This window comes from Jaculus jaculus, chromosome 4, assembly GCF_020740685.1.
Source record: "Jaculus jaculus isolate mJacJac1 chromosome 4, mJacJac1.mat.Y.cur, whole genome shotgun sequence".
NCBI lineage: Eukaryota > Metazoa > Chordata > Mammalia > Rodentia > Dipodidae > Jaculus > Jaculus jaculus.
This window is the reverse complement of record NC_059105.1, coordinates 81,128,014-81,151,409: the sequence shown is the minus strand read 5'-3', so window position 1 is coordinate 81,151,409 and position 23,396 is coordinate 81,128,014. Positions and strand designations below refer to the sequence as shown.

The following is a 23,396-nucleotide window of genomic DNA, read 5'->3' as shown; positions in this document are numbered from 1 at the left end:
GCAAATAACTAAATACAAACAAAATCAGGCAGAAGGGCAATGGAACAGGACACCCGATGCTCTTCCCTGGCCACTTATTCAAGTGCCCCTGCCGCAGGTGAGCACATAGGACATCATACTAAACACATGATAACATTTTATCTTTTTGTTATTTTGCCATTGGAGAGTTTGGGGAAGAAAAGAATTGAGGAACAACAGTATTCTGTAGACACAGATAATTCCCACCTAGCCTTGATTCCCTGGCTGCCTCTTTGTCTGAATAAAAGCCTAAGCTATGACAGAATGCATAGGAAGAGAGTCTGGTACAGTGTTATCCATTTTGCTCTTTTCAGTTGCTTTCACTCTTTCAAATGCCATCTGAAACGTTAGACACCCTTCTATTCTGATTTCTGCATTGATGAGTCAGGACACCTGTTGTGAGGTAGGCCTCAGCAAAAATCATGCTTCCTGTGTAATTTACAGGGATGCCAGGGGCGACTGTTTGTTTCATTTTTGTCTAGTTCTACATCCTCTTTGATCTTCACTTCCCATATGGCCTTCTGAATCTTTTATTCATAGATCCAAAGCACTAACACAAAATACTTTTATCAAAGAATATTAAACATCTTTTAAAATATGCTCACCTCTAGTCTCCATGAAGGTGATTCAGTGTATTTCCTGTTCTCTAAATGTTTTCTCTGTGCATCAAAAAATAATTTTCTCTTTGGGAGACTTGTCATAAGATTATTTATTTATATCTTACCTTTTATTAGAGTGCATGTTAGAGAGCTATTATAGGAAAATCCAAAAATATGCAAGAGTAAGAAGCAAGAAGAACAGATATAATTAAAAACTGAGAAAAGGGTTGGAGAGATAGCTTAGCAGCTATGACACTGACACTTGCCTGCAAGGCCAAAGGACCTAGGTTCAATTCCCCAGTACCCACACAAGCCAGTTGTACAAGGCAGCACATGCATCTGGGCTGGGGTTGGTTTGCAGTGGCTTAAGGCTCTGGCACATCCATTCTCCCTCACCCATCCTGTCTCTCACATAAATAAATAAATAATTTAAAAAAAAACAGGTATGGGATGAGACAAAAGTGTTCATCACAGTAGATGGTCATGCAGTTGACTCAGCCAACAAAAACTATGTCTATACTTTTGTACCTCACTTTGCAATCCTTGTTGCTGTGATTTTTTTTTTATTGTGTGTGTATGGTGTGTGGTGGGTGGGGGGAGTCTGTGTGCCACAATGCACATGTGAAGGTCAAAGGACTGCTTCTCTAGTATTAGTCCTCACCCTCTACCCTGTTTTTGAAATGGGGTCTCTGTGTAGCACACATTTGCCAAGCTAGCTGGCTAGTGAGCTTTGGGATTACAGACTATAGACTGCACGTCTGGGAATCGGAACTTGAATCATCACGTTTGCAGAGCAGGCACTTTGCCCACTGAGCAATCTCCCCAGCTCTGAGAATAGAACGGCTAAAGAACATTCTGAAAGCATGGCCAAGTTTAACAAGTAAAGTGCCATTAGAAAGGAATTACACGAGTAAACTCTAGACTTTTGGGCTTTGTACAGTCCATGAGGTATCAAGTCTGTTTCCTTGGCCACCTTCTAGCTACTCTGTTGTTCTCACTAATGGTTGGATTCAGAGCAGAGATGGACCAACGGAAATCCATATCTGAGTGGCAGGCAGCTCAGGGCTCCTGTTCTGTCTTTGGCTGATAGGTCTGAAGTGGAGCTGCTGTGTCCTCTGTGAAGACCATTGTTCTCTCTTCCCTGTAACCTCCACATCACTTTGATATATAAATAATTATGAATAGCCCTGCCTCATGGTTATACCTTGTAAGCTATAGACAGACATGTATTGTTCACTGGGACAAAATCATAAGGTATACAGAAATAACTAACCTGTGTTGTCACTAAAAGATCAAAAACCTAGGGTCTGCTTTGTTGTCACTTTCTCTTCCTCCTTGCTAAAACCTTGGAGTGACCTTTGGAAGAGATTACTAATGGCAACCCATATGAAAAGCTAGGAAGAATGTATATGTGGTCCTTTCTCACTATGAAAGACCTTTAGGTATTTGCCCAGTTACAAGGAACATGGTTTGAAAGTAGATGCCTCAGCAAGTGAGAAACCATTAATTTAGATGAAGAGAGTTCTTTTTTTGCTTTGAGATTATGGATGGGCACTAAGTAACTTTGGAAGAAGTTCCCCAAAATGGAGTTAAAGACCCGAGAGAGATGGCTTTCAGAGTATTGTTTCCAAGAAATCCTTCTGTCTAGGCTAAGGAATTGTTAAGGTCCTCTGAGCCCTTTAGGGGCTGGTAGCTGTTTCCCTTCCTGCTCCCCTTTTTCTCAACCAGGCAAAGCAACTCTCGTTCATTATCTGTTTTATGTATTGGCTTTCCTGTTTTTGACTTAAATACCCTACTGGATGAATGAAGAGCTACCCATGCTTGTCTTGGGAAGAATAATTATGATTTATTGTTTAGTTTTATCTAACTCTTCTAGGTGTTCTGACACTAAGCCCTTAATATAAAGGCTTTATTTCTGAGTCAATCCTTATCTAACCAAAAGCAACAGTTGAGGCTCTTGTCTCCCAAGCACAGGAAAAACAAAATTAGTAGAACCTGACAGTTAACTGTTGGCAAGTGGTAATGAGTTCTTGGAACATCAGTGGAGGTTTATAGCATTAGAGAGAACCTACTCCACACCATGCCAAATATTAGTATAAAATGAGCCTATAGCATTCTTACTAAGAGTCAGGGGTAAGAAGAAATTTCACCAGCCATGGGGTAGATGCATTGAAGCCTAGGGTTTCTCCAAGCCTTGTGATCAAAAGGTACTATCCTTAGCAGGAAGTCAAGATCATTCAAGAAAGCCAACAACAGACATTGAAAGGAGGCTTTCCTCCTTTCTGGGAAGATTGATCATTTCTAAAATTACTTAGGATATATTTTTAAAACAAAAATCCTAAACAGTTAGGGTCAGCAAGCATTCCATCATCCTGTTCAATGCCAACTCCAGTTAGATGCAGGTAGAATTAAGGTACACTTTTTGACCCTAGAAAAGACAGTATGATAATGAAAACAGATAAGTAACAAATACTGTAGTTGTCATGAGTGATTGGATATGTTCTTGACAGAGAGGCATGAGTCAACTCTCATCCAATTAATTCTTAGAGCGTGATAGCGGTCATGGGCACTTATCTACACAGTGGGACCTACCTAGGCTCTATTTGCAATTAAAACAGTTTTTTTGGAATGATTCAGTTGAGTGCTCCCCCACCCCTCCCCCAGTAATGCTAAGCGAAGTTTAATTAGTTATTGGTTTTGGCTACTGCAAGTTCTTTACATAAATAGTGTGTTTAAAATTCACAACAGTAGGCTGACCATATTCTAATCTAAAAAATTAATTTTGTATTCTGTATCAATTTATTGTGTCTTGCGGGAGACTAGCATCAGTGACCTGTGTGTCCCTGTGATAGAACAGTTCTATATATGCTTGACAAGAATGAGCAAAGGAGCTTCTGTGTGGTTCTGCCCATTCCTCCACTGCCTCCTCCCCTAATGTTTCCAAGTGATAGCCAAGCAGAGTGGCTCCCATCAAGCAGAAAAATCAGGAGCACCTTAATTAAGTCGAACATTTTCTGAGAATATTCTTGTTTTTTTATTGCAAGTAAAATTAAGCTTCATTAGTGTCCAATTTCATCTATATACTAAATATAAACAGATATATGCATATATACCATATAGTTATATAGTACCTGAATGAGCTATTCTGGACTTTGAACAATTATAGAAGAACTTCCAAACTATGTTCCTGCACATTCTTCTCCCAAAATAGCCTTGAAAGTGTGAACAGCTTGGTGTGTGAGGCAGCTGCAAGTACTTACAAGTGCCTCAAATGTAGGTTTGTGTGGGAAAGGGCAAAGTCAGAGGAGCCAGGTGGCAAGGCCCTTCTGTGCTGTCATCAGATATTTGAATCTCTGCCACCCTGACATGTTTGTATTTTGTTTTCTGCAGATCTGTTGTGCATTAGCAGTAGAAGATATCCAGTGTATATTTGAAAAGTCACTGGGCAGCAGGGAAGAGAGACTGAAAAGTTGAGAACTCAAAGCCAGCATGACTAGTGAGGGAAAAGACTGAAAGAATGCTCTGGGATGAGAGGGTGGAGGCCCTATCCATTTCTGTGGTAGTGGTAGCCATGAGTCCGATACTGCTTGCCCTTGCTTCTGCAGCACATGTGTGAGCAAAGAAGACTGGGGTGTCCTCGTGAGGGAGCAAGCACTAAAATCACTCCACTTCTTCAGGTTGAGCGGCCCAATGGTGCCAACTAGAACAGAGACAGTTTCAGGAAAAGGATTATAACATGTTGGGTATAAAGTGTGTTATGTAGCTCGTATGGAAATACTGGGTTTATTTCACAAGACCTGATCTTAGTTTAGTTACCAGCAACAGTTTCCTCTCTGGATGGCAGAAAGGGGGATAATTAAAACTATGAGTGTCATTTTACTGAATCTAACGGAAGGCCCATGAGCCAGACCCAATCTTGATGTTAGGAACAGTGCCTACTGCCACCACTTTGCACACAAGAGCGCAAAACAAACCTTCTCTCACATGGCTTCCTGTAAACCCTTGCTCACTGGCCTGTCCTTGGGCTTCAGGAGCAGGATTTTGGGGTTCAGGAGGGATCTCCCAACCTTATAAACCCCAATTTTGGGCCCTTATTCTATTTTTACCAAGGAAGTGACCAAATTTTTTTTTAAAGGCTCAAAAAGGAGAAATTGTGAATTATTGAGTTTTAGTGAGAACTCATAAATTATGGGGTTTATTTAAGGGAAATTGGGGTCTAGGAATAGACTTGAGCAGAATCACAGGCATGTGGAAAATAGGACTAGGAGCATATATAGAGGGATTTAGAAGAAACATACTCGTGTGGAAGGTGCAGCATAGTTCATGAGGTCCACTTACGAGAAATAGAAGTCTAGGAAGAGGCTGGAGCAGAGCCACAAGCACATGGAAGATAAGATCTCAGAACTTATGTAGAGAGATTTAGAAGAAAAACTCACTCGTGTGGAATATCCACCTTGAGCCTCCCTTGGAAGAAACTTAAGAGTAAATGGTGATGGCTTAAGAATAGGAGAAAGTACCAAAGCATAGTCCAGGAAATTCTGATGAGAAAAGGGTAGTGAGAGTGTTACACCCATGGTTACTCTGAGTTTGGAGAAATTACACATGGTAGATCTAGAGTGTAAAGGAAATACATACGTGGTAGGCTCAAAGATTAGAGAAAAATCATACATGTTACTAAAGTGAGAAGTTATCTCAAAACATAAGACACATAGAAGAAGGAAAGCAGAAAACTATCCAGGATAAGAAACAACTCTCTCCCTTTCCCAGACTGGCTAGGGAAGATCCAGGCTTACATGTGTCCACACAGAGATCACAGGGCAGACATCAGCACGGGTAAGCCTTTATAGTCAACTGAAACGGTATTTTGTCAGATTCTGGTACATAAGGGAAAGACCTGACTGGTTCGCAGATACAAGGTGGGCCAGCCCACCTAGGTAGTGTGCTAGATTATGGAGGCAGGTGGTCCTGTAGTCATTGTGGAAGAAACTGGACCAGACACAAGCTCCAGTCCTGTCCAGGTAGGGGGCCATCTTCTGGTTTCCTCCTTGTGTTCCTGTCCCTAACTGAAAGCAGCTACTCCTGAGTCTTTGTCAATATGATGAAATACCAAAATAACCAGGGCTTTCAAACATGTTGAATAGCTCTAAGAGACAATTTGTGTATTAGTTACTTTTCCCATTGCTATGACAAAAGCAACTGAAGGGAGGGAGGAAGGGTTTATTTTGACTCCTGGGCTGAGGGTGCAGTCAGCCACGTCAGGGAAGGCACGGCAGCAGAAACAGCTGGTCACACATTGTTTGCAGTCAGGAAGCAGAGAACAGTGAATGCCAGTGCTCAGCTTGCTCTCTCCTTTTCATTTATTCTGGCACCTTTGCCCTAGGCCTGGGGCTGGATGTATTTAGGGTGGTCTCTTTCCTCAACCCAGCCTGGAGAGTCTCATGAGCATGCCCATAAGTCTGTCTTAATTCTGCCCAGAGGTTTGTCTCCATGGTGATTCTGTCAGGTTGACAGAGTAACCATCAATTTATATATGTGAGTGAGAAAAGAATTTCTCAAGTTTATAGAATTTTACAGTGATTTCCTACATATTTTTATGTACTCTGAAAATCCATAGTGTCTGCCTTTAAACAAGACTAGTAGTGTACATTAAAATGAAATGCTTTGATTTATTCATTTGCCATTGAACTTGCTTGCATTTGTTCTTTGATGAGACAGTCCCAAACATGCCTAGGCTTTATTCTGAAGGTTGTTGATCAACTTATTTGAATTGTGAATATCTTCATGTTGAAACAGAGCTGTCGTGGATAATTCCGTTCATGTATTTTCAGTGTTTCACATTCCAATGGAAGCTCCTGGAACACAAGCTGCTTGGCATCTTCAGAACAGAAGTGAAAGGGAGCCAGGGTAGAGTCTCACGGGCATGTTGCCTGCAGACACATGGGTGGCATCCAGGAGAGTTGGGAAGTGTTTCTAGGAATAGATGGTGGAGAGAGAAGAAAGGAGAACAAAGCAGGAAAGAAGCCTCTCCTAGCTTGAGGCTGCCTCTAGTATCTGCCTCTTGACTGTGCTCTGAAACAGTTGCCTTCAGGGACTCAAGCAGCATTTCAGAATTTCATGTTCTTGTTCTCCAACTCCTGAGTCATGGAACAGTGTTTAATTTGTGAATCATTTCAAGTTCTGAAGAATGTATAATCAGCATTGTAGGATTTCTTTTGAAGCCAATTGGGCAGAATATATGGTCTTCTAAATATGCCATGGAAAGTTGGCTTATTTTAATCCTGGTTATTCTCTTATTTTCCTAGTGAATTATATCTTGCCTTAAGTGGAGAAAGACATTAACTATTTTATTTTTATTTTCATTATTATTGGTTTTTCGAAGTAGGGTCTTGCTGTACCCCAGGATGACCTGAAATTCGCTATGTAGTCTCTCAGGCTGGCCTTGAACTTATGGAGATCCTCCAAGCTCTATCTCCCAAGTGCTAGGACTAAAGACATGAGTCACCCCACCTAGCAACATTGATTTTTAATGGAAGCTTCCTATTGGTTTCATGTGGGATGGCCCAGTGGTATTTTGGTGACCTCCTGAGGCCTTTTTAGCTGCAAAAGTGCTATTTGCCTGATGGTTCACAAAAAAAAAGAGCCTCCTAAGCATAGTGGGAGAAATTACTTGACCTTCTTGAACAAAGATATAACTGATGATGTACTGATGATATATAACTGATGATGATTATCCAGAATGGTGAAGAACTTGATTTGCATTGTAACAGTATATGTGACGTGAATCCTGTATACCAGGCAGTATGCAAGACCTCTGACTCAGAGGAGCCAATAGTCACAGCTCCTACCTGTGCTGAACGGTTACCTAGAGTTGCCATCTATGTTTTATAGTTTCAAAGCTAAGAAATCTTATAAAGTATTTCATTAGCCATGTAAGCTTCATACTCAAAAGTTAATAAACTTTCATGATAGTCCCAGGAAAGTCAAGATGTATTAAATATTTCTGAATGGAAGTTTGGTTTACCATATATTTTAATAATGACATAAAATGTTATTGTTTTGACAGTTACACAGTGAGGTATTATCAGCCCTAGTGTTGGAAAACTAATTTAGATGATAGAATTGCTTACAAAAATTCAAGGACAGAGCTAGGCATGGTGATGCACGCCTTTAATCCCAGCATTTGGGAGGCAGAGGTAGGAGGATTGCATGATTTCAAGGCCACCCTGAGACTATATAGTGAATTCCAGCTCTGCCTGAGCTAGAGTCAACCCTACCTCAAAACAAAAAAAAAAAATTCATAGACAATGACATTTAGTATAGGAAACCATTTTGAAGCCCCAAAGCAATGGTGTCCTGCCCTCAGGAGCAAGATAAATATAACATTACTGAATTTGACCAAATTTTCACCTACCTTCCATCAGTCCCTTTTGAAATCAGTTAAGAGTATATTAGGACTGGAGAGATGGCTTAGCAGTTCAGCGCTTGCCTGTGAAGCTAAGGACCCCGGTTCGAGGCTCGGCTCCCCAGGTCCCACGTTAGTCAGATGCACAAGGGGGCGCACGCATCTGGAGTTCGTTTGCAGAGGCTGGTAGCCCTGGCGTGCCCATTCTCTCTCTCTCCCTATCTGTCTTTCTCTCTGTGTCTGTCACTCTCAAATAAATAAATAAATAAATAAATAATTTTTTTTTTAGAAAAAGAGTATTAGATATAAAGAAGACCAGCAGAACTCTAGGCAAGATTAGCATTAGCCAGTTTGCTCCATTCAATACGACCATGTTCCATGCCTACAGCTAGTTCAAGGTTCCAGGAACTACTGGGCCTATGTTGAAAAATGTCAAATTGCACACAAAACTGACTTTTTTTTTTCACAAGCAGAAAGAGAGATAGAAGAGAGACAGGGCTGGAGAGATGGCTTAGCGGTTAAGCGCTTGCCTGTGAAGCCTAAGGAGCCCAGTTCGAGGCTCGTTGCCCCAGGACCCACATTAGCTAGATGTACAAGGTGGCGTACGTGTCTAGAGTTCATTTGCAGTGGCTGGAAGCCCTGACACGCCCATTCTCTCTCTCTCTCTCCCTCCCTCACTCTCTCTCTCTCTCCCTCCCCCCCTCTTTCTCTGTCAGTCACTTTCAAATAAATAAAAATAAAAATAACCAAAATTAAAAAAAAAAAAAGAGAGACAAAGAATGGGCATGCCAGGGCCTGTAGCCACTGCAAAGAAACTCCAGACGCATGTACCCCTTGTGTATCTGACTTACATGGGTCCTGGGGAATCAAACCTGGGTTCTTTGGTTTCACAGGCAAACACCTTTGACCACTAAGCCATCTCTCCCACCCAAAACAGACTTTGTAATGGAATCTGTGGTCACAGAGCAAGAGTTCACTAACACTTTAGTGACTTGCAGAAGACATCGAAGGGTTAACAAGAACTTCAAACCTTAGAGCTCTCACACTTTTCACTTTCTCCAAATCCTTTATCTTACAGTATTTCTCAAAGCCTGATTATGTGTCTTTTTCATAAATTTACTAATTACTCCCAAAAAGCAAGTTTTTTTTTTTAGAAGATAGGTACAAATGTCAAAAAAGAAAAAACAATCATGTTCATATGCATGAAATAAAAGTAACTTTGCTTTTTAATTTTCTAGATGACTTCTGTCTAGGCCATGTGTGTGTGTGTGTTAGTTACATGGGTAGAATTACAACTGTGCTGTCAATAAGGCCATTGTTCAGGAGCACTGACTCACTTTGGAATAGACCATCCTATTCTGGGTTTGATCCCAGCATTTCTAGTTGCCAATGTGTGTTTTATCTGAAATTCATATGAAAAATATATGAAGATAACATGCATGAGATGGGCACACACAGTTGAAGTGTGTCAGTCCAGCTTTTAACATATGCTTAGTCATCCAGTGTATATTGTAGCATACCATCCCCCTAATGCCATGCTATCCCACATGAACTGGGGCAGAGAGGCACACAGCTGTGTTTTCATGCACAGTTGTGTGTAATATATACACTATTAGAAACCAAGATAAAGTGCTATTCCAGCTTATAAGATATAATAATTCTATGTAGTCTATAAATGTGATTGAAATGTTTATGTCTATAAGGCAGTATTCAGTATTCAACTTAACAGTGACCTCATTAACTTTCATGTCTATTTATTTGAAAATAAAATAAATGCGACCAGATGTGGTAGTACACACGTTTAATCAATCCTCGAGAGGCTGTGTTCAAAAAAATGAACTTCCATGAACTTTGGGTCTTCTTAAATGTGTTTGTTGCATATGTAGTTGTCATACTGTCACAGAGACCTTATAAGTACCATGAGTGTCATACTTAGTGGTGCCACTTTTCCTATTCAAGGTCTACTTTATGTTCACCTTACTATTTTCTTAATTTCCAGGTGGAAACTAAGTTTTTATTGCAAACTATTGTGGAACATTTAGCCCTGTTTAAAAATTAACTTACAGGTTGGAGAGATGGCTTAATGGTTAAGGCGCTTGCCTACAAAAACAAAGGACCCAGGTTCCATTTCCCAGTACTCACATAAAGCGGCACATGTGTCTGGAGTTTATGTGGCTAGAGGCCCTGTTGTGCCTGTTCTCTCTCTGGCTCTCTCTGTGCCTCTTTCTCTCAAATAGATTGATTAAATATTTTTCAAAGTATTAAAAAATAAACTTACTTAGAAGGATAATTTTAAATTTGATTTGAATGTTTTATACTTTTTATAATTGAATGTGAAAATTAAAATGGTTATATGTAAAACAAGTCCACAATTAAATCTTATGACAAAACAAATAATTTTTCCCTCCTTTTTCCTAGCTCAACTGAGAAGTCATTTCCTTGGCGATCAACAGGTATGATTTTTTTTTTTTATTCATATAGGACATGTTCCTATTTTACATACACACAGAAAAAGCAGCTTGTTAGCTTACTTATTCCTCATTTTCTGGTGCTCGGAATGAGCCCAGGGCCTTGTTGGTACACCCAAGGCAAGCACTCCACCACTGAGCCAAATCCCTAACCCTTTAACTTTCTATTTTACTATCTCTTAGTGAAGATAAGCAAACCCTTTGGCAGTATCAGTATTGGGCTTTTTCATGATAAGAAACTAGAGGGATTACCTCAGGAGAGGTTATTTTAAACTGTCCACTCATTTATATAAGTCTACTCTTTCAACATCTCTCATGCTCAGAAGGATTGCTGGAAATGCTCGTTTTCTTTGAATACCCACCTGTAGAATATCTGGTACTCAAAACCGTGTCTAATACAGCCCAGTACTCGTCTGTAAAAAGACCCTAAAAGCCCCACATGAAGGATGAATTAAGGAAAGCACCTACTGCTGTCACAAATATTTGCAGTCGTCATATTCAGTACTCATGTACTAAATAATTATTGAGCACCCAGGTCCCCCGCTGAGTGCTGTGCCCCCTACTTAGCATTAGCAGACAGTGACAGCTGGGCATGCATCTTCCCTCCCCCTGCCAAGCACGTATGTGGCCTGTAATGTAAACAGCACCAACAGTGTTCTAAGTGCTCTGGTAGGCCCTCATAGCTAAATACTCAGGCATTTTTTCAAAGAAATTTTCAACTGAAGGACATTTAGACCATCTAATGCCCACATCTTAAGTTTATCTCTATTTTGGTCACAGGAAGGTAGTGTTCATAGTATGTATAGTACAAGGCATTCTACTGTTTTACAAGGAAGCAATTCCTTTTAAATGTAGTATTTATTCAAACTGTTGATTCAACAAAGACATGAGAAAACACCTGGCAGCTTAGTGCAAGGAAAAAGATGCCATGAAATAAGTGACCAACTACCAAATCAGTATTATGTGGGGGACATCATTCCAGGCCACTTCTGAGACACTTCTGCAAAGAAGATGGGTCAGGAACCCACCTGGCTTTCAAGTGGCTTTGGTGTGCACAAGGCACTATCATTAGACATTAGAAGAGAGGAAAGGTGGTATCTTGTGGGACTACTTGAAACATTTGGGATGGAGGATGATGTGCAGAGGGGAGAGGGCTGAATTGGGTCAAACAGAAGTTTTGTAAGTACAAAAGACTTTGACTCTCTCAGAAGGCACTGAAAATCCGTAAGAAAAGTCACTAATTTCTGCATCCTTGGGAGAAATTACAGAGGGATGATAAAAGAGGGGCCCAGAAAGATGAGTTGGACGCTTATTACAGAACTGTGTCTGTGAGAACATCTGGACAAGTTGATTCCTACAATTTAGAGGCTGGTTTCCTGTGTGCATGGGAAACAATGAAAACCTAAGTCCTGAGTGTGGGAGGAAGGGGGAGTCCATTGAAAATTGGGAAGGTTAGAATGAAAGATTCTGAGGGGTGCTCTGACAGAGTGTTGGAGAAGCTGTATTCAAGAAAGAAGGAGTGGGGCTGAAGAGATGGCTTAGCAGTTAAGCACTTGCCTGTGGAGCCTGAGGACCCCGGTTTGAGGCTCAACTCCCCAGGACCCATGTTAGCCAGATGCACAAAGGGATGCACGTGTCTGGATTTTGTTTGCAGTGGCTGGAGGCCCTGGTGCGCCCATTCTCTCTCTGTGTCTCCCTCTTTCTCTCTATTGCTCTCAAATAAATAAAAATAATTTTAAAAAATATTTAAAATATTTTTCTAAAAAGATAGTGAAAGGAAAGCAAATGAAGACATTCAGTATCTGTATAAATAACATAAAAGAAAGTGCTAATAAACTGTGAAGGCAAACATTTTTATGCAACTAATAGGACCATGCAAAATCATACTTTATTAAGGGGTGCAGACGTGGACCAGCATGCTGTGGCCAGAGCCAGCTGAGTGAGAGAGCCAGGATAAAACTCCAGGGAGTGGTCTAAGTGTAGAGAAGGGTGCCGGCTACTCAGTGTTCTTGGGTGGTAATGAGAGAATGATATGAAAACTGACAGAGCCTGGCAGGAAGGGAGTCAGCTGAGACAGTGTTACTTCCCCACTTTGTCACAGTATGTAAGGTCATTACAAACGGCAGGAACCATGTCTGCTGTGCTTCCCAGTGTATTCTGAGAACCCTGTGGATGGTGGGCCCTAGGTGCTTCACCTGATGGATGAATCCATGCATATACATGAACCAATAATAAATGCTGCTTGACCCTGTCAGGGGACTATCTGAGTGCATGTACCTTAGCTTCAGAGCTAAATCTCAGCTGTGAAAATGTTCTTCTTACTCTCTGCCTCAGTGCCTAGAAAATGCACAGTACTTAGCAAATAGTAAAATTACATCTGTGTGGAAGTGGGGTAAATATGTTTAACCTAACAGGACATTTTCTTTTCTTCCTCCTCCTCTTCTTCCTCCCTTTCCCCCTCTTTTCTTCTTATTCCTCCCCCTCTTACTCCCCTTTTTCTTTCTCCTCCTCCTCTTCTTCCTCCTTCCTCCCTCCCCTTTCCCACACTGTCCTGAAATTCACTGTATATCCCAGGGTGTCCTGGAGTTTATAACCCTCCTGCTAAAGCCTCCCCAGCACTGGGAATACAGGCATGTATTCCCTAGCTTTTGCAGGACTTACTTTATTATAAATTGAATACATGTCAAATGAAACTAATTCTGTTTCCCTTAAAGCTTTTCTCCCATGCAGTGTAACCACTTCATTGAAATATAATTCACTTACCATTCAATATACCATTTAAAGCACACACTTCAGTATTTTTAACATATTCACAGAGTTGTGCATCTATCACCATAGTCAATTTCAGAGGATTTTCATTCCTCTTAAAAGGAACTACATACCAGTTAGCAAAGTACCAATCTTTGGGCACCCACAATTCTCTCTTGTGACTTCGCCTATCCTAGATCATTCAGTTAATGGAATAATATAACCTGTGGCTCTTCCTGACTGGCTTCTTTCCTTAGTAGCAAAGTTTACTTCTGTTGTAGCACATATCAGTATCCCATTCCTTTCTTTGGATAAATAATATTCCACTGGGTTAGTAAAACACCTTTTCTTACCCATTTATGAGATGGTAGGCATTTAAGTTGCTTCTCCTTTTGGTATTACAAATAAACTTACTATGAACAACCAGGAATAAATTCTAGATGACTGTCTTCACATCCCTTAAGTATATAACTAAAAGTGGATGGTGATTTTAAGTTTCCTAATTCTAAATAATTGATGTGTATATCATCAGAAGATATAAAAATAATTACCTTTAATCAATCTCATCATTTAGTGTGTATATGAATGTATGTTATACATACTTTCCCCTTTGCACAAAATTGTATATAGCTATTTTTGTTGCTTTTTCATATATAATAAGTATCTACTCATGAATGGAAAATAGTTCTGGTTCTAGAAGTTAGTTAGCTATATTGTTTTTTTTAGTTTTTTGTTTATAGACAGTCTTACTTACTTAATTTATGTCAGGTTGGCCTCAGACTTATTGAGCCTGGCCTTGAACTTCTGATCCTCTTGTCTCTACTTCCCAAATGCTGGGATCAGATATGTACCATATTTATATATGTATGTGTTGTTGGATATTAAAATGGTTTCCAATTCTTTACTAGTGTAAATAACTATAGTAACATGTGTATTAGTGAATTTTCTCATTGCTATAACAAATACCTTACAAAAACAGGTAATTAATATAGGTACTTGAAGAAGGAAGGGATTATTTGGGCTTAAAGTTCAAGAGAATACAGTCCATATTGATGGGGAAAGCAGGAAGGAGAGAGAGGGAGGGAGAGAGAGAGAGGGGAAGAGAGAGGAAGAGAGGAATGCTTGTGCTCAGGGAGCTGTCTCCTTCATTTTCAGTCCAGGACTCCAGCCACCAGTGAAATGATGCTGCACACAGTGAAGGTTCTTCCCACCTCAGTTAACCTAATCTAGAAAATCCCTCACAGACATGCCCAGAAATTTGTTTCCATGGTGATTCTGAATCCTGTCAAGTTGACAGTCAAGATTAACTATCACAATATCCCTGTATATAAAATTCTATCTGCTAGACTTTTCAGAAAGAATAGTATATAAGGTATGTGAATACTGTTAAGGCTTTTGCTATATGTCAACAGGTTGTTTCCCTAAAATTTTATATTGAATTTGCCTCTTTCCAAATATATGAAATTGATTCTTTCTTAGTCCTCCCTAATGTTATTTGTATTTCTAATTATCTAGAAACTATAAAAGGCCCTTTTCTTTCCTGTTAGAGGCTTAGTGTTTGATGAGTCAGTTCTTTGTAGTCCAACAATATTAGCTATGTCTCTCAGTCAGGGTTTGGTTGGGAAAACAGAACCCTTGCCAGGATTGTCTGCCTTTCAGCAACGTTTAGGCCTCTAAATTGTAACCATGACAATAAGCTACAGTAGAGAAAGAAAATCAAAAACTGATTTTATTTCTTGCATATTTTTTTCTAGTCAATATTGATGCCTCTTCCAAGCTTAAGTATAAGTGAATAGTTGGGATAAAATGAATGCTTTCCTGGGCTGGAGAGATGGCTTAGCGGTTAAGCGCTTGCCTGTGAAGCCTAAGGAGCCCGATTCAAGGCTCAGTTCCCCAGGTCCCACGTTAGCCAGATGCACAAGGGGGCGCACGCGTCTGGAGTTCGTTTGCAGAGGCTGGAAGCTCTGGTGCACCCATTCTCTCTCTCTCCCTCTATCTGTCTTTCTCTCTGTGTCTGTCGCTCTCAAATAAATAAATTAAAAATTTTTTAAAAATGAATGCTTTCCTGTTACTTCTTCGAGTGAAGTTGATTGTGCTTCTTTGCACATGCAGAAATCTAGACTGTAGTATGAAAATTACCTTAGTTTGAAAGTAATTCTACCCAGACTAAGCCAGGGGTGGCATTAAAATGTGAAAAATAATTAAAAGGTCTTCAGTCTGCTCTGTCTCTGCCTTGGTCTTAAAAGAAAGGCTGTATTTTTTTCTAAGAAAGGACTACAGGAAAGGAATTGGGATTGAAGGTCTTTTACTCTTATTTTTGTTTATATTTTGAATATTTATTTGCTAACAGTTTTTCTGCTTTTTTTTCCCTCCTTTTTGAAAGTTTTACATATTTGATTTGAAAAGCTCAGTCCTTTAAAAGTCTTTCAGTAAGAAGGTGGATGGTTAGCTAGACACAGCTTTGATGCCTGGGAGAAATGTTCCCTGCCTACTGAGGTGTCTCAGGATACTTTCTGTTAAAATGCCAAAACTGAGCTCAGCTGCTGAATTTTTTTCTCAATTTTTATTAACATTTCCATGATTATAAAAAGTATCCCATGGTAATACCCTCCCTCCCCCCCCCCCACTTTCCCCTTTGAAATTCCATTCTCCATCATATCCCCTTCCCATCTCAATCATTCTCTCTTTTATTTTGATGTCATGGTCTTTTCCTCCTCTTATGATGGTCTTGTGTAGGTAGTGTCAGGCACTATGAGGTCATAGATATCAAGGCCATTTTATGTCTGGAGGGAGCACATTGTACGGAGTCCAACCTTTCCTCTGGCTCTTATATTCTTCCCCCACCTCTTCTGCATTAGACCCTGAGCCTTGGAAGGTGTGATCGAGATGTTACTCAGTACTCTAGTCACTTCTTTCTAGCACTATGATACCTTCTGAGTCATCTCAAAGTCACTGCCATGTGAAAAGAGACGATTCTCTACCCAAAGTGAGAGTAGTGTTAACATAAGGGTATAAATATTAAGAGAAGTGCTTACTGCTCAATTTGATAAGCATAGTATATACATTTTTCCAGACATCAGCAGATGTTACACCCCTAGGGCTCATGACTACCCCTGTTTTAAGTTTTCAGTATCAGGGATGTGTTTCCCCCCCATGGAGCAGGCCTCCAGTCCAGTTGAAAGGCAGTTGGTTTCCACCATGACAGACATGCCACTATTGCACCCATTGGTTCATTTGGCCTGGCTGGCCAATTATAAGGCTTGCAGAGTCCACTGTTGAGTATCTTCACTGGTGATATCTCTTTCTCCCATTGAACTACATTAGAATGGCTTCTTCCAGCTCTCTGTCAACTGGTCTACATGGGGAGGTTATCATCTCAGTTCCAGCAGGATTTCTCAGTGGCCTTGCTGCCCAAGTATGTGGAGTCTTCAGCAATAGGGTCTTAGCATCTATTCCTGGTGGGAAACTAAGGGCCTCGGCAATGGCCTATAGTGTTTTGGGAGCATCAGGGACCTCCCTGGCCAACAACTCACTGGAGGTATCCCATCCCTGGCACTGAAAATTTTCTACCAACAATATATGGCTCCTGAGTGTTCCATTGTCTGAAACCAGAGGATTCCATATGATTTATTTGCATCCTCTTAGATTTTGATTAGCCCTCCCTCCACCTTTCCTTTACTCAATCTCTTCCCCTGACCTCACTTTGGACCTTTTCACCCCCGTTAATCTATTCTTCTACTTACATTTATACAATACCAACCTATTAAGTTTGTTTTTAAATAGCTCAAGTACTATATCATTATTTAGGGAGGAACTCAGGATGCCCTAGGCCAACAAATTTCCATTTCTATATGGTGCAGCTCAGGAGACTGTAACTTGCTTAGTTTGGGTGGGTTGGATGGTTGATGGTTAACCTGTCCTAGGACTGAGACACTTCCAAAAGGGGTAAGTGGGGTTGGGCAGACTACAAAACATTTGCATCCTCCCAGGTCTGTACTGCTAGCCTACAAGTAATGAAGTTGTTTCGAAGTTCATTGGGCTTGTTACCTTGCCTTGTGCAACCTCTCTCTCCATTGCTCTACATTTTCTAGCTTACTGGTGTCGCATATTAGTTTTCTATAACATAAGTCCACATATTTTTTTGTAAGTTATGAAGAAGAAGGTGTATTGTTTTGTATCTCAGCTTTGTCTTCCTTGGCCTCCCATTTCTAGTAACCCTGTATATCCTGCTGTAACACAAGTGCAGAGAGAATGTCCTCCTCGGCTCCCTTGGGTTTCTGTTGTATCCACTGCAGCCAAAGATGAGGTTTTTTGTCAGTGGTCACTGGTTTTTTTCTTAATTCCTCCAGCCACGTCTTGTGAAATGCAAGTAACTACACATCACAATTTCAGTTTTTCTAGGAGGTTGGTTGCCCATTTGAGTGTTTTCTTTGTAAACTCAGGGAAAGGAGAATAGTCTCAAACAACTGGCCCACTTCCTATGATGACAGGAACATCCTACCTTGCCACATGCCCAGTAGTCATGCCCAGGAGGGGACATATTTCTTTATTTTGTGGTACTGGAGATTGACCCTAAAGCCTTGTTCATGCTAGACAGAAACTCTTATCACTAAGTTATAATCCTAACCTCTTTTTCCTTTTCACGACAGGGTCCCATAGAATTAATCAAACTGGCCTAAAGTTCACTCTCTAGCATAGGCAGGACTGAACTTTGGGATCCTCCTACCTCACCCTTCCAAGTAGCTGGGTTTACAGGCCTGCACTGCCAGGCCCGTTCTAACACTGACATGGTTCCTAGGAGAAAGTGTTCAAGAAATTAATGAACATTAAGTAAATGATGGGGCATTGGCACTCAGGAAAAAAGTTCAAGAGATCAGAAATGATTAGAACCCTCCACAGAGCTATAAGTTAGCAAGAGACACAGAATAATGAAAATGGGGAGATGTCTGGTGCATAATTGATTTAGATGAGCAGGGGAGAAAACATTAACAGTTCTATGCAGTATGAACTGTTGGGATTTGACAGTAAATATGGGAGGGAGAGAATGTTAGTAACTTTATGAAACTTTGAACCAATTAAATCACTTACCTTCACAATACTATATTCTGTGCTCTGTGTATCAAATTTTTAGAATGTTGTGCATTGACATGTCTATTTAAATCATTGCTGGGTGACATTAGCAGTTGTTCTGCTAAATTTAAGGCTATTGGGTAAATTTTGTATTTTGTTTATATGTGTAAATTTAATTTCTACAATGTGTGGATTTAAATTTCTACCAAGATGAGCTTGACTACATACACACATACTGAAAAAAGATAAATGAGAGACTAGCCTTAAGTCAATTTATCTTTCTTTCTCCATCTGGAGCAAGTAATTTTCATGACAAAAATCATCAACTTATCATGAGATAAGACATGAACTTAAATAGGAGGATGTTCTTTCTCAGTAGCCATGTACTGAACTTACAAAAATGATTCAGTAGATAGTGACATTGTATCATATGTATTCATAAACAAAGTATTAGACCTGCAGTCATGTATAAAGGAATACTCTGTTTTTAAGATCTTGAATGGTGTGATTTATTATGTCTATAAGCAAATTTTAAAATATGACATGTATTCTCACCTATTTCTCTTCTAAATACCAAGGAGATAAGAACTTAAAACAAAATAAACTTGGGGTCCAAGTGTTTTTTTTTTTCTTTTTTCTTTTTTTTTTTTTTTGGTCAATTTTCTTTTTATTTATTTGAGAGAGCGAGAAAGAAACAGGGAGGGGGATGGAGAATGGGAATACCAGGACCTCCAGCCACTGCAAACAAACTCCAGATGCATATGCCACTTTTTGCATCTGGATTATGTGGGTCCTGAGGTCCTTTGGCTTTGCAGGCAAATGCCTTAACCACTAAGCCATCTCTCCAACCCAAGGGTCCACGTTTTTTAAACTCTCTTTAAAAAAAGTATTTATTTTTATTTTCAAGCAGGGAAGAGAGAGGGAGAAGGGGTGCAACAGGGCCTCTAACCACTGCAAATGAACCCCAGATGCCTGCACCACTTTGTGCATCTGGTTTTATGGGTACTGGGAAAATGGAACCCTGTTGTCAGGCTTTACAATCAAGCTCTTTTAACCACTGAGCCATCTCTGCAGCCCTTCCATGTGGAGTCTGGGTTCCTCAGGCAGGCCATGGTTCCCCCGAAGGTGCCCAGGCAACCATGGTGAGCGCAGGAAAGAATCACTCTTGGGAGACAGTCTCTGTGAACAGCTCTGTTTATTGTCTGGTTGGGAAGAGGGTCCTAAGGGGATTGGATTTACAAGGTTCCTTGCTGATGCCTAATTAGCACATGGGGACGTACATTCCAGCAAGTAAGTAATGGCCAAGGGAAGGTAAAGGGTACAGGGGAATGGGCTATGCAAAGGTTGCTGGCCGATACCATATAAGGAGTTTCCTAGGCATTTGGCCAAAGGTCACAGGGTTATGGGCCAAGGCTGAGTCTTGTCTGAATGTCCAGGTATCCCATTATTTGAGAGGGTATGGCCTTACTTCCTGCCAGTCTAGGTCAGAGATTTTGTCCAGAGGTTCAGGTTCACTGCGACCCCCAATAATTGGCGGGGAGGATCCTGGCTCACTGCAGCCCCTGACAATGCAGGGAGGAGCTCCCCTGGTGGTCTAGTCACAGAGATATGACCAGCGGTTCAGGCTGCTGTGACCTTTCCATAGCCCAGGGCCTTCATGCCAGGCAGCTTCGGTTTGCTTTAAGCCAGGGCCCTGCCTATGTCCCACACTTCCTTATTTTTTAGAGAAAGAATTGGTGTGCCAGAGCCTCAGCCATTGCAATTGAACGCCAGATGTTTCCGCCACCTAGTGGGCATGTGTGACGGTGTGTCTGGCTTACATGGGAACTGGGGACAGATGGAACCTGAGTCCTTGGACTTCACAGGCAAGTGCATTGACCACTATGCCATCTCTCCAGCCCTTGTTTTTTGTTTTTTTAATAATAGCCCTGTTTTGGCTATGGGCACCCCATGACCTCCTGACCTCCTAAACAAACTCCAGACACCTGTGCAATTTTGTGCATCTGACTATATGGGTACTGGGAAATCGAACCAGGGCAGGCAGGCTTTGCAAGCAAGCACCTTTAACTGATGAACCATCTCACCAGCCCTTCTTTTTTCTTCTTTTTAAACACAATAAACTCACGTGTCCATGTCTCGATATAGTTATGCTTCCTTTGTTTCAATTTTTATTTTTTGTTTATTTATTTATTTGAGAGAGGGGCAGGGGTGTGTGTGTGAGAGAGAGAGAGAGAGAAAGAGAATTGGTCCACCAGGGCCTCTAGCCACTGCAATGCCTTAACCACTAAGCCATTTCTCCAGCCCATGCTTTCTTATTTTTAATGGCTGAATAGTATATGTTGTTTGAACATTTTATATACACCCAATCCTTTAGGAGTATACACGTGAACAAACAGTGGTGAAGATTTTTTTTCTTCTGTCTATCTGAATATCTCTGTCAAATAGATTCCCAGAAGTGGAAATATCTGGACAGGCATGGCCTCTACTTTTTAAAATAGTAAACATTTCATATTGTCCACAAAAAAATACTTACGCTCTGTAGTGCTGCAGATACCAACTGGTATTCCCAGCTGTACTTACAATTTGACCAGAGTAGCGGAATGGAAATCAAGATGAATAAATATTTAATAAATTGTTAAGCTTTTTAGAAATCATTTGTTTCAAATTTGCTCATTTCATTAGGATTGTGGACACATGAAACAGTAAAATCATTTCATGAATTTATTAAATATTCATTACATAATAACTCAACATAACATAATTATTTGATTAGTTCTTATAGAGACAGACCAGAAATTACCCTGTTCTTAGAATTTAATAAAATTATTATTATTTTCTTGCCAGTTTGCTTCTATCATCATATCTGGGTCAAAATATCCCACATATTTTTCTGTTAAAAAGGTAATAGACGTCAGCCTAGGCTAGAGTGAGACCCTGCCTCAAAAACAAACAAAAAAAGAACAACAAAACAAGAAGAAGGGGATGGAAAAATTGCTCATCTGTTAATGGTGCTTGTTTGCAAAGCCTGATGGCATGGGTTTGATTCCCCAGTACCCACATAAAGCCTTATACACTAAGTGGCACATGCATCTGGAGTTCACATGCAGTGGCAGGGGAACCTGGCATGTACACTCTCACTCGCTTTGTTTGAGCAAGCACTCAGGAGGCAATAGTAGGAGTAGGAGGATCACCGTGAGTTAGAGGCCAGCCTGAGACTACATCGTGAATTCCAGTTCAGCCTTTTCTAGAAGACCCTACCTCCAAAAAAAAGCAGAAGACAAACTTTATCTACCACCAATGGAGGTAATTAGGGTTCCACACCTCAGTCCAGAGAGTCTTAGTCTTTTCTGCACATGAAAATCACCTGTAGAGCTTTTCTGTTTCACTCTGGATGCTCAGGCTTCACCGCACAAGTAAATTCAGAAGCTTCAGGTAGGAACCATGTATCTGTACTGTTTTGTCCCCAGGTGTTTGAGTGCAGAAATTTTGAGAACAGTTTTATTCTAAAAGCTAATCAATAAGAAAATGAATTGAAATGCCTGTCCTGCAATGACTAGGTAATCAAATATATTTCTAGTTAACCAAATAACCATAGTTACTGTTATTTAAAATATCCACAAAAACTGCTATTGATAAGTGTTGGAAGAGTATTAAATTAGAAAAATCACAAATTTTCAGTTCATAATGAAGTAATTCATTCAACCAGAAATTGTCAATGTATGCTTAAATCTGCAGGTTCTCAATTGTAGCTATGCATTTCAATCACTTCAAGAGGGTTTTTGTTTTTAATTTCCATTTATTTATTTAAGAAAGAATAAGAGGTTGACAAAAAGAGAATGGGCACATCAGGGCCTCTAGCCACTGCAGATGAACTCCAGACACATGTACCACCTCTTGCATCTGGCTTATGTGGGTACTAGAGAAACAAACCTGGGTTTGTAGGCTTCGCAGGCAGGGGCTATCTCTCCAGCCCCTTGTTTTTGTTTTTATCCCATTTTTCAGGCTACATTTTAGCCCTACTGAACTGAAATGTCTGGGTGGGAACTTGAGCAACAGTTGTTTTTATATTACACCCACCTTTCAATCCATGTGATTGTCAAGGACAACCAAAGTAGAGAACCTATGTCAAGAGGAAGGCTGAAGATGAACTTGACAGCGGAGGCATTGGGCTGACTGGTCTTACCAAGCCTGGCAGTTTTGATATGAAGCACAAAGCATCATCCCTAAGGCTTCTGACTTAAGACTTCTGCTTATAGTATTAAGTTAGATGAATATATAAAAGGCACTAGGAAAAACAAAAACAGCAGAAAAATTCAGAATATAAAGCAGCCTACAAACTTATTGTTAGGATTCCCTCAGAAAGACAGGACATGAAAGGGAAGGAATGAGAGCCCTGTCTTGATTAAGGGCCTTAGTGATAGTTATGCTCAAACACAGTCCAAGAACCTCATTTCATCCTGGCCTAGTATATGACATCTGAACAAATATTTCTGAAATATCAGGAAAATTTGAATATGAACTCATGGCATTATGAAGTGACTTTGGTTTTATGCTATCCTTATTTTATGGAGTTGCATATGGACATAGTTGAAGTTGAATTGTTCTGCTATGAGAAGCACTACCATTCTGTAACAAAGAAAGAGAAAGGGGTTAAGTGGAATGTAAATTGTATGGCATAATGTTGCTAACCGCTAAGTCTAAAGAATAGCTAAGACTTCCACTTCTAAAGTGTGAAAACCATTTGAATTGTAAATATTGCAGTTAAAATGGCCTACCAGAGGGCTGGCCGTATCCTGAAAGGTTACTCCAGACATAAGTAGTACAAAGTAAGTTCCTCTGAAATGGGTGACATGGTGTTTCTAACAAGTAGATATTATTTAATTTGTCCTTTTCATATATTTGTTATTTTGAAATAAATTTTTATTAGGCAAAACAACTTGTACTGTATACCCTTGTATTCACAGAATTAACTAACTCCAGGTAGAAAATATTCTTTAATAAAAAGTTCTGTTAGGAATGTGTATTTTTAGGCCAGTAATGGTTGTGTCTGTACTGAGCATTTGTAGACTGGTTTTCTTATCACTGTTCTTT

General features: G+C 40.2%; 1 protein-coding gene across 9 annotated transcripts in view; it reads left to right on the top strand.

Annotated features, from left to right (window-relative positions):
• Pkp4 (plakophilin 4) overlaps positions 1-23,396 on the top strand; it is a 247,223-nt gene that overhangs the window by 153,799 nt on the left and 70,028 nt on the right. For all 9 annotated transcript variants that reach the window (XM_004651863.3, XM_045147110.1, XM_045147109.1 and 6 more), the window contains one exon: positions 10,438-10,472. In XM_004651863.3, coding sequence (XP_004651920.2) covers positions 10,438-10,472 — 35 coding nt within the window. The remainder of the gene's footprint in view (positions 1-10,437; positions 10,473-23,396) is intronic.